The sequence below is a fragment of the Triticum dicoccoides genome, chromosome 3B (assembly GCF_002162155.2).
Source record: "Triticum dicoccoides isolate Atlit2015 ecotype Zavitan chromosome 3B, WEW_v2.0, whole genome shotgun sequence".
In the NCBI taxonomy this organism is placed as follows: domain Eukaryota; kingdom Viridiplantae; phylum Streptophyta; class Magnoliopsida; order Poales; family Poaceae; genus Triticum; species Triticum dicoccoides.
In genome coordinates, this window is record NC_041385.1 from 89,421,514 (window position 1) to 89,433,759 (window position 12,246).

General features: G+C 49.1%; 1 protein-coding gene across 1 annotated transcript; it reads left to right on the forward strand.

Moving 5' to 3' along the window:
- Window positions 1-9,359: 9,359 nt before the first annotated feature.
- LOC119280885 (myb-related protein Hv33-like) lies at window positions 9,360-10,520 on the forward strand. The gene is made up of 2 exons (XM_037561582.1): window positions 9,360-9,700; window positions 9,793-10,520. The coding sequence occupies exons 1-2, from the start codon at window positions 9,414-9,416 to the stop codon at window positions 10,358-10,360; spliced, it is 855 nt and encodes a 284-aa protein (XP_037417479.1). The 5' UTR covers window positions 9,360-9,413; the 3' UTR covers window positions 10,361-10,520.
- Window positions 10,521-12,246: the final 1,726 nt, after the last annotated feature.

Consider the following 12,246-nt stretch of genomic DNA (forward strand, 5'->3'; position numbering starts at 1 on the left):
TTAACCTCCTTTTCAAACAAGCTTAAAGACGAGCCTAACACACCCATAATTTGTTTTTGAGCCAAATGTTGCGACGGCTGCTCCTGTGGTAGCAAACGGTAGCCACCAGGAATCACCAGCTAGCCGGAGGCGGTGATAACATGGAGCGCGAACAGAGACAAGGGCAGCCCGAGAACAAACCTAAGAACCACTTTTTTTTGAACAAAACCTAAGAACCACTTAGCTTAATATTGAACTGTAAAAACGTCTTACATTAAATTTGGCACAACATATCTGCTCCTAGCTAGTTTCGCTTCAAACCCTGGCCTCCTCCTCCTCCTCCCAACCCTAGCCTCCCCTCCTCCTCACCCCCTCCCCTCCTCCCTCCCTCGCCGCCGCCTGAGGCAGCCGTCAGGCAAGCCCGGGGCGCCAAAGATGGTGGCGGCGAGGCCTCGGTTGCCCTGCTCATGTGTGGGAAACCCCAGGTCTGGAGCGGCGGCTCCATTGGCAAGGCATGGCCGGCTAACAGCCGTGCGTGTCATGGATCCGGTGTCCCGGCCGCGCGGGCGGCCGGATCCAGTGGTCGTTGGCGGCCGGCCGCGGCTTCTGCGGCGGCTGGTGTGCGCGATCTGGCACGTCCCTTTCTCACCTATTCGGCGTGCGGACCAGCTTGGTTGGGCCGCGCTTCCTCTTGGTCGCCGATTCTGTACAGGAGGTGCTGCTGGTGGCGGAGATCTAGTTCGGACGAAATCACTGGCCGACCATGAACGGCCGCGCCGACGGCGACGCTTGAGGGCGCCGTTTCCCTCCTTGGAGGCGTCAGTATGGACTAATCTCCTCACTTCATCTTCCCCTAGGTTTCCCGGGCGAAAAGCCCTAACTCTGTTGGGCGACGGCGGCGCTCACGGCGTCATTCCCTTCTTGAAGGTGCCGCTTTGGGAACCTTGGGGTTGGGTGGCGCTTGTGGGTGGTGGACGACAGCGGTGATGCGGCCCTTTCCTAGCATGGATTTATGCCAGTTGCTTGGAGATGGAGTCGCTTAGGTGGAGGTCGTTGGGTGGCGTCGTGGTTGCTGTTAGAATATATAACCGTATTATGTGTATAGATATACGGTTGTATATGGGTAGTCTTTGTATAGGTGTCTGTATATTGTACGATACGAACTCTGCCTTGTAACCTCTGTATATTGATCAATACAAGGCACCACAACGTGTGGTTTTCCCAATCTTACATGGTATAGAGCCTAAAACCCTAACCCTAGCCCGTGCCGCCCTCCTCCTCTTTCCGCTGCCACCGAAGCCACCACCCCTCTCGCCGCCGCGCCCCGATCGCCGCCTCCATGTCGCAACCTGACACGGACGCCACGAACCAGGCGCTGGCCGCGGCCAAGGAGCGCCAGGACGTCGAGGCCGCCGAAGCCGTCAAGGCCAAGCTACCTCTCGCGACCGCCCCCGATGGATCTGGGACGAGCACGGGGTCTTTTTCCTTGACCTCGCTGCACGCCCAGGCCGTCGGCCTGCACTCCATCAAGGGACACGTTCCCGTCGAGCTCGCGCTTGACACCGGCGTTCACCGTCAGTGGCGCACCTTCTTCCGCGCCGCTTGCCGCAAGTACGCCCTCCTGGATCATCTCGACTTTGACGCCCCCGACGCACCGAACCCGGAGTGGTCTCTCCTCGACGCCACCGTCGTCTCTTGGCTTTATGGGTCTGTCTCGCTCAGCATCCTCGACGCCGTCATGACGCCTGGTGACGATCCCCTCGCCGTCGATCTCTGGAACAGCATCAACGGTCTCTTCAACGACCACAAGATCAATCGTCAGCTCCACCTCACGGCCGAACTCGGCAATCTCAAGATGGGAGAGATGACCATGGCCGACTATCTTCAAAAGGTCAAATCCCTCTCCGATGGGCTTGCGGATCTTGGCGCCCCCGTTGATGATGCTGAGATGGTGGTCCACTGCCTCAACGGCCTCTCCGAGCAATACGAGGCCGCCGCTGATCTCATCTCCCTCGTGCCGGGCATGACCTTCGCGAAGTGCCGCTCGTTGCTCGCGCTCCAGGACATGAAGCGCAAAAATCGCCGCGCCCGCAACTCCGACACGGCCCTCTTCACCAACACCGCCGGCAACCCTGGCAACACCGGCAACCCGGGCAAGGCCTCTGGAAAAGGAAAGAAGAAGAAGAAGGCTGCCACTGGCGTCGCCAAGGAGATCATCCCGGCGCCCGCGACCCCGTTGGCTGCCACTCCCTCCTGGCCTTCACCACAGCACCCCTGGAACGGTGCCATCCAGATGTGGCCCTATGGCCAGGGGGGCCTGCTCGGCCGTGCGCCGCCCGCCTACGCTCCAGGCTACGCGCCCCGGCACACCCTATCGCCGCATGCGTTCTACGCCCAGAACCCGTACGGCATTGCCCCCTACGGTTACTGCTACACCCCTGGACAGTCCTCCTACGGACTCCCCGGTCCGGCTCCATCACCACCGGCATCAACAACCGCTTCATGGGACCAGGCCGCGCTTATGCATCAGTTCCAGACCATGGGGCTGCAAGCACCCACCAGGGAGTGGGTGATGGACACCGGCGCCTCCTCCCACTTCGCGTCCGATCCCGGTATGCTCAACTCCGTGTCCCCCCCTCCTCCTCTCGGCGTGCTGTCGTTGTCGGTAACGGTTCCACCCTTCCGATCACCGGTACCGGGCATGCACGTCTTCCTATTTCCACCACCTCTCGTCCTCTTTACCTTCGTAATGTCTTAGTCGTTCCTAACATAGTTAAAAACCTTTTGTCTGTTCGTCAATTCACCATTGATAATCGTGTATCCGTCGAATTTGACCCCCTCGGTTTTTCTGTGAAGGATCTTCTAACCAGGAGCGAGATTCTCAGATGCAATAGCTTTGGAGCTCTTTACTCCATCCATCCTTCCACTACCAGTCAGCCACACGCCTTCCTCGTCGCCGATGCAGCACTCTGGCACCGTCGGCTTGGGCACCCTGGGCGGCCCGTTATGGAGTCATTAGCTCGTTCTTCGATCATCCCTAGGGAAAAGAATAAAAGTAGTTTGTGTCATGCTTGTCAGTTAGGTCGTCATATTCGTCTTCCTTTTTCTTCTACCAATCGTGTAACCACTACTCCTTTTCAGATAATTCACTGTGATTTGTGGACATCTCCTGTTGAGAGTATTTCTGGCTTTAAGTATTATCTCGTTTGTCTTGATGATTTTACTCAGTATGCAGGGTTTATCCTCTACGGTCTAAGTCAGAAGCTTTCTCGCACTTGTCGTCCCTTCATGCTTTAGCGCTCACCCAGTTTAGTGCACGCTTGCAGGCTATTCAGTGTGATAATGGTCGTGAGTTCGATAATTCTCTCCTCCATTCCTTTGCCCAGCACCATGGAATTGCACTCCGCTTTTCATGTCCATACACTTCGCAACAGAATGGTAAAGCCGAACGCATTATTCGTACTCTTAATGACATTACTCGTACACTCCTTATCCAAGCTAGTATGCCACCTCGCTTTTGGGTTGAAGCTCTTCACACCGCCGTTATGTTGCATAATCGGCTGCCTTCCAAGGCAATCTCGGATCGTATTCCCTTTCGTGCCTTACTTGGTGTAGATCCTGCATATGCTGGTCTTCGGGTTTTCGGATGTCTATGTTACCCCAACATCACAGTCGTCGCTCCGCACAAACTTGCGCCTCGCTCCGTGCCATGCGTGTTTCTAGGGTACCCATCACGACATCATGGCTATCGTTGCCTTGATCGTTCCACCCAAAAGATCATCATCTCTCGTCATGTAGTGTTCGATGAGTCCACCTTTCCCTTCGCCTCCTCTACATCTTCGTCAACTCCTACTCCTTCCTTGCACACTTATGATTTTTTGCAGGGAGCTGAGCAACCGGTTTTGTCGATGCCATTCACTGTGCCAGGCACGGTGACCCCGGATGTGACTCCATCGTCGCCGCCACGGTCGCCGTCGCCGCCGCCACGGTCCTCACCACGGTCGCCGCCACCGACTTCGCCTCGGTCGTCGCCACCGACCTCGCCTCGATCACCTGGGTCCCAGGCCACTGCCGAGAGCCCTGCTGGGAGCTCCGATGGCGACCTTGCTGGGAGTCCTTCTCCTACTACAGCCGCGTCACCACCAGCAACGCCGTCGCCAGCTCCTGTAGCTGTGGATCCACCCCGGACCCGCCGGACGCGGGCCCCTCCACCGCCTCCATCTCATGCCATGGCCACTCGTGCTAAACAGGGCATTGTGTAGCCTAAAAAGATATTTGATCTTCATGTTGAGGGTTTATCTCCCATACCGAAGACTTATCGTGGTGCTCTCAAGGATCCAAATTGGCATTCCGCTATGGTTGAGGAGTATGGTGCTCTTCTCTCCAACAACACTTGGGACCTCGTTGATCCACCTCGCAATGCTAACATTGTTACTGGTAAGTGGATCTACCGTCACAAGATGAAGTCTGATGGTTCTTTGGATCGCTACAAGGCTCGTTGGGTGCTTCGTGGATTCACTCAGCGCGAAGGTATCGATTTTGATGAAACTCTCAGCCCGGTCGTCAAGCCAGCCACTATTCGTACGGTGCTCTCTCTTGCTCTCTCCAGTGATTGGTCCATCCACCAACTTGATGTCAAGAATGCATTCCTCAATGGAACTCTCATCGAGACTGTTTATGCTCGTCGGCCTTCTGGGTTCACTGATCCTCGTTTCCCTGACAAGGTTTGTCGTCTCAACAAATCACTCTACGGTTTGAAATAGGCGCCTCGTGCATGGTTTCAGCAGTTTGCTTCGTTTATTGCATCAGCTGGTTTCATTGGCTCCAAGTCCGACAGCTCGCTGTTCGTTTATCGGCATGGTGCTGACATGGCCTATCTCTTGCTCTATGTGGATGACATTATCCTGACTGCATCATCCTCGACATTGTTGCACAGTTTGATTGCCACTCTTCATACCGAATTCAGTATGACAGATATGGGCGATCTTCATTATTTTCTTGGCATCTCTGTCACACGCAGCATGGACAGTCTGTTCCTCTCACAGGAGAAGTATGCATTGGATCTTCTTGACAGAGCTGGCATGTTGCAGTGCAAACCCATCTCTACTCCAGTTGATACTACCTCCAAACTTTCAGCCAAGTCCAGTGATCCCGTTGCAGATCCCACTGAGTATCATAGTATTGCAGGCGGTCTTCAGTACCCCACGTTCACTCGGCCGGACATCTCTTATGCAGTGCAGCAGATTTGTCTTCATATGCATGATCCTCGGGCTAATCATTTGCTACTTGTGAAGCGTGTGCTTCGCTATATCCGCGGCACCACCGGCCATGGCCTCACTTTGTTTCGACGCAGCTCCAACAAATTGCTGGCCTACTCTGACGCTGATTGGGCAAGTTGCCCTGACACTCACCGGTCTACCTCAGGTTATTGTGTCTTCCTTGGCAATAACCTGGTGTCGTGGTCTGCTAAGCGGCAGCACACGGTCTCTCGGTCTAGCGCCGAGGCCGAATACAGGACAGTTGCAAATGTCGTGGCTGAAACATGTTGGTTACGGCAACTTCTTCAGGAACTTCATCGACCAGTGACTGGTGCCACTGTGGTGTTTTGTGATAATGTGAGCTCTGTTTACATGACACAGAATCCCGTTCATCATCAGCGCACCAAGCATGTGGAGATCGATTTGCACTTTGTGCGCGACCGTGTCACCACAGGCGAGGTCCGGGTTCTTCACGTTCCGAGTTCTTCTCAATTTGCGGACATTTTCACCAAAGAATTGCCATCCCCTCTCTTCTTGGATTTTCGGGACAGTCTTAACATTCGTCGACGCCCGTTTACGACTGAGGGAGGGTGTTAGAATATATAACCGTATTATGTGTATAGATATACGGTTGTATATGTGTAGTCTTTGTATAGGTGTCCGTATATTGTACGATGCGAACTCTGCCTTGTAACCTCTATATATTGATCAATACAAGGCACCACAACGTGTGGTTTTCCCAATCTTACAGTTGTGTCAATGGCGGAGGACCTGCCAAGGCTCGCGTAGGTGGAGGTCGTCGTTTGACGTCGTGGTGGCGTCGATGGCGGAGGACCTGCCAAAGTTGTCACCTCAATCTGCTCTGAAGATAGACCAGTGGAAGATGGCGGCGACGACACATGTGAGTGCGCCAGACCGGTTTAAGCCCCGGACCCGGCAGATGGCTCGGTCGGGGCCTCCGGCTTTAGATGTTAGGCTTAGGTGAGAGGTATGAGTATGTGGCTCAGTTTGCATCCCTTCATCATTTGGATAGGAGCAGCGACAGATGCTGCCAAGATGGCTGATTCAGGCATATTGTTGTTATACTTTGTAAGGTCTTCAAGAATAATCAATAAAATGGCCGTATGCATCTCCCAGATGCAGAGTCCGGGGATCATCCTTCTTTTCGATTTTTTTTGAAGTTACAGAGGAAGTACTGGCAATGTTATTATGCATCGCCCCAGGGACCAACCAGTACTGCCACTGCAATGGAATGTAATATTTCATTTTGCTGAAAAAGGAGATGTTTCTATAAGAAAGGTAAAACTCGTATAGGGTGTCTTAGAGAGAGAGAGAGTACCCACATCCAAAACCGCTAATCATGCAGCTCAGGTGAGATGGTGACATGCTGTGCGTACCTTAATTACGTCATTTGATTCTCTTGCCCGACAGCAGTTTTGCGACCAGCTAATGGCTCGCGAGATAAGTTAAACCCCATGTTTACCTACTACAGATGCATCATTAGATTCCACTAAATTATCATATGGGGTCACAAACCAACTTGCTCCTTAATTAGTCCAATAATTAACCTTCCTGAAAAGTGATGCAGCGTACTAATTCAGATCGACGAAAAAGGTGTACAGGTCATTGCCGGGAATCTTTGGGCGCATCTCTCGCTGCATATTGATGCCATAATTAGGACGTATTTAGATCATTAGCTCATACAGAATTAATGCTCAATTATCGGTATCGTCATGCATGGGACTAAGTATGGCCAGACAATAATGATTAACAAACCTAACCATCCAGACTTTTGCAATGTCTGTACTAAGCGCAACAGCACAGAAGGCAGCAGCATGAGACAAACGGTCCACACGCCACAGCAGCCGCGTTGGCGGCCTGAGTATATTTATTTAATTGTCATGTTGCCCATGCCAATAGACATTGTCTTGTCAAAACTTAATGATCAGTATTATTCCACATTAGTATCTGGCATATTTTGGGTGTCCAAATCCAGGTTTTGGCCCTAAATCTCCATTTAAAAAATATTGTTAATAGCTAGATAATCACAGCAAAAAAAAAGAGGTTCATCTGGAGGATAGATATACGAGCCGAATGGTATAAATTTGTGTCACATTACACATATATCCCACATAATGATATTGGATTAGTTTTTGGTCAAACATCGAAACCGTAGCTCAGACAACGGTTACTCTCATGTTGATTAGTCAGAGTACTACTAATCAACGACAGATCCAGGCAGACGAGATGCATGCATGCACACGTAAGGCATGCAGACAGATGCAACTTGCATCTGTGCTTACATTCATTTAGTTCTGGACAGGTAGCTAAGCTGTAGTATATGGCCTCTTCTCCATGGAAGATAAAGTAGATTAATGATTCTTCTCGTGCATGCAATTTAAACAATGGAATGGTCCAGCCTTGGTTAATTCAGATTAGTCCACATACAGACAGATGGCCGCCACAAGTTTGTCCTACATGCACTCGCTCTCACCACATGCATAATTCAGACTCCGTTAATGATGCTCTCCAAATATCTTGCTAGTTATTGGAGGTAGAGCATAAAAAAATAGCTACTAGCTCGAAGCAATTCTTTTTTCTTTTTTTGTGAGGGTAAGCAATTCAATACTCTAACCAGTTCAAGCTTTGTTTTAGACATGGACAAGGTCATGGAAATACAGTTTTGACCAATAATTTTCATATAGCAAATAAAACTATGATCTGATCGATGCGTATGCTTCCATATATCCAGCAAGATATAAATTGGAGTTTGAGAAGTTGGGTGAAACAATGTCTAAAATGTTGTGTTTTCCTCGATACGAGTCATTGCTTTTGTTGCAATAGAACATCAATAGCTAGGACGCAAGGAATACAAACCACATAGTGTATAGTCAGTTCTATTATCATATTTAAAGTTCCCTAAAGCCCAAAGTAAGTCAACTTAATTGTTATACTCCTAGTTAGCTCTATGTTCATAGAAAATGTTGTCAAGGAGGTCAATGTGCTTTTGCTGAAATTTTCTGTGAAATTGGAGAGGTAACAAGGAGGGAACACTCGCTCATGAATTAATCTCAACCTTTGGAGTTGGGTGCAGGGATCGACGACCCCAGGAAAGCCTCAATGAACATCTAATCAGGGGTTTTTCTTTATGATCGATCAATAAATCTCTGTCTTCGCTTCACTCAAATCGAAAGGTAGATAGCTCAAATTAACCATCGATCACTCTCCAACTTAAGCTTTTCAACCACAAACATATAACGATTGAAGCAGCACGTGTAAATTAATTCACTTGTGTTTAATTACATACTCCTGTGGAAAGTGGTTACGGCATGACTTGACCAAAATCTTTGCTCTTTAATTTAGTACACTGCAAATCTAGCAGGATGGTGACTTGATGACCTTTATGCATGCATGGCCTGGCCCATCCTTAATTTGATTGTGCCGAAGCAATTGTCTCTCATTGGGTGTATGCCTAATATTTGTCTCTTCCTCAAGGGAATACTACGATGGCATAGTTGGTTACTGTCTAACATAGGCAATGGTGTCCAGTGCACAGTAACCACAAAAACTGGTCAGCAGTCAGCACACCATCAAAAGGAGTAGCTGACAAAAAGTTACTACCTACCTCTGCATGGATTCATATGCTCACTTAATTATTAATGCTAGATTGGTTTGTGACTATGATCATCCATTGGTTACGTTATATATACTTCCTTTTGGTGGCCGGGTAGGAAGCTAGTCATTGTTCGAGGGTGCTTTAGTTTCGAAGGTTAATTACAAACTTTCCAGCGACACAAATTAACATGCTTTTAGTGCATGATATTACTGGCTTGCACATGCATGAATCATGATGGAGATACACATATAGTACACTATAAGCACATGCATGCTCGTGGCATGGTAACTTTTAGGATGGATGCCTCCACCCTAAGATACAAAATTAGGTTAGAATAAGACTAACGCAACGCAATTGCAAATAGGACAATTGATTATTGTGTACAGATGGATCACCATATTTGGTAGGGAAAGGTCCAATAGCATATACCCATCCTATAAATGTAGTGCAGATCCAATCACCACATAATTAAGCACCAGCTGCGATTAGTACACTAGCTAGCTGAACTTTCCATCGACGCAGGAGTAGCCAGCGAGTCTACTCAAAAAAGCTAAGGAAGGATGGTGGAGAAGCCGGCGAGCCAGGCCGACGTGGGCGGCGAAGTGGAGGCGCATAAGGAGAGGAAGGGGCTGTGGTCGCCGGAGGAGGACGAGCGGCTGTACACCCGGATCACCAGGCACGGCGTGTCCACCTGGAGCTCCGTGGCGCAGCTCGCCGGGCTGCGGCGGAGCGGCAAGAGTTGCCGGTTACGGTGGATGAACTACCTCCGGCCGGACCTTAAGAAGGAGCCCATCTCCAAGCGCGAGGAGGAGACCATCATCTCGCTCCAGAAATCACTCGGCAACAGGTACTGCATTCTAGATTTCTTGTTCGTAATTGATTGTGGAACATTTGGGATCGGTCGTCCAGGAGGCTAAATTTCCATGAAATTTGTATCAGGTGGTCCGTGATCGCGGCGAAGATGCCGGGGAGGACGGACAACGAGATCAAGAACTACTGGAACTCCCGCATCAGGAAGCGCCAGAACGCCAGCCCCGCAGGCGGGAAGGGGGACAGCGGCTGCGCAAAGCAGCAGGGTGACCTTCCGGCCGCCGATGACAAGGCCTCCGTGCTAGCAGGGCCCCGAGCGAAGGAACCGGTTAGCAGCATGGCCTCCGGGGCGACGGCGCCTCCTGTTCCGGCACGGTTCCCACTGTTCGCGTGCCAGCTTCTTGGCGGTGGCGGAGGGACCGCCGCAATTGCAGCTGCAGGCACCACCGAGTCGACAACCACTCACGAGAACAACCGCGCCGGCTCAGAGAGCGATGCTAGCGTGGGCAACGGCAGCGGCGGCGGCGGCGACGGTCGGGAGGGACATTACTACTACTGCGCCGTCGACGGCGACATCGACATGATCCATCTCATGTCGTTCGATGACCTTCTTGAGTACCCGGCCAGCGATCTGCTCATGGATGCGTGGGATCAGAATGGACTCTACTCCACGAATACGGGGAACTCTGTTGATTGATTTGGTTGTTGATTAGCTCGGCGGGCGTGCAAGAGGGTTAGTTATTGGTAAATTTGTTCAATTACATTGTGTATGCACGCCTAGCCGCCTAGGGCAGCTCCCCTCTTGTGCACAAACCCAACCTTTTCTTGAATCAATTGATCGAGTGGTAATTAATGGCCGGTTATTGTTGTTCCACATGCAAATTACTCTTCAAACCCAGTCGAGACTTTTTGGTGCAATTATAATTCAGATGTTGTTTTTGCAGTAGTTCGTGACCTATACTAACTCTTTGAAGCAAATTTGAGAGCGATATCTATATAAGAAAAGGATATACCGATGGTAATGATATTAAAGATAATAACTGTAACTATTATAACACATCCTTTTATTACACATGTAAATTTATGAACTAGTGGTGGTCTCACCATTGGGTTCTATTGCATCACTAGTATAGAACACTCCCTAAAATAATATGTTGTGTTGTGTGGAAATTTCTATGAGCCATGGATATATTGTGACGTGCGAAATGATATGTAGTTCTGAAAGACACTCTCGACTTGGGATACTCCGGATCCCTAACTAAGCGACCATGAGTCAGGCCCGGGGCAACCACCGGATAATCTGGTTTCCATTGTACATTTGGAAACTTGAGGCTTTCAGCCCCAAAGACTCGGGGTGCTTGGGCGGCTTCAACACGACAAGGGGAAGGGTTTTGGGGTTTGAGTTTTGGCTTTTTTGGCAAGAAAAACATGACAATATGAGTTGAGTAATACAATGTTTTCACCCGAAAAAAAGAATAAAAATATGATGAGCACTAAGCATTTCTCTTCCGCCTTTAACATCCTGTCTTAATAGTGTGGCTTCCCTAAGACTTGAAATTCACAATATGACTACAAAATTAGAGAATCGACACATAAGACAACTCTCTTCTTTTCCTTTTCTTTTTGGGGTCACAAATCTCGGGAACCAACAACATGTGGGCTAAATTGTCCATACACTTAGAGCAACCATGAGTCTGTTGCTTATGTTTAATTAAAAACCCCACTTATGGGTCTAGATGTTGTTACATGCGGTTGTGGGGCAAATTTCTTGAATCTTGATAATCCATGTTTCTTCATGGTATTTTTCTACTTGTGTTGGAGTTCCTTGCTCTTCTTCTCATACTTGCCTTACTTTTCTTCCTACTTCTGATACTTCTCTTGGGGTTCATTGCCCTTTCCAAAAGGGAAGAACCCTTGATGTTTGTTGGGGATGCCCAAATCATGGTTTTTGAGGATTAGAGGAATTGCTTCTCTCAAATCTTCCAGATCTCAGCCAACGTGAATTACCTTGGATAGAGAGTAATCGACCTATGGAACCTATGTTTGGGTATAGGATAACATGTCCGCCATACTCTTGGAGCCTTTCCACGTCTTTCACACTAGTTTCTTAGTTTATTGCTTGCTCGAAAGAATTCGAGCTCCTGGAAATATTCGGGAAGATTCACAAAAAAGGGGAATATTTTTGAAGGAGGGTGAAAGGAAAATCTAGGAGGAGGGAGATAAGGGCTCAAAGGGTTCCTACTACTTTTTCACAACCGTACAATGTGTTTTTTTTACAGTCCTCATGTTTTCCTTATTTTTCTATATTGTAAGCATTTTCCAATTTCTTGAAAAAATTTAGCCGAATTACCTCTTTTTAGGATTAACGACTCTTTATTCAAGCAACTTCAAAGTTTAGCTAGAGTTTCCGCTTCAAAAAGTTAGTTATAGTTTCATGCATAAAATTAAATTCCTCAAATTCTTCTGCTCGAGCTTGGATCTCCTTGACGATAGCCCCATAAGGGCACCCACCATTGGCTCTAAGACCTTTAATCATAGAAACACCACCAGAGGATACCTGAATTCGCAAAAGATTGAGATCAT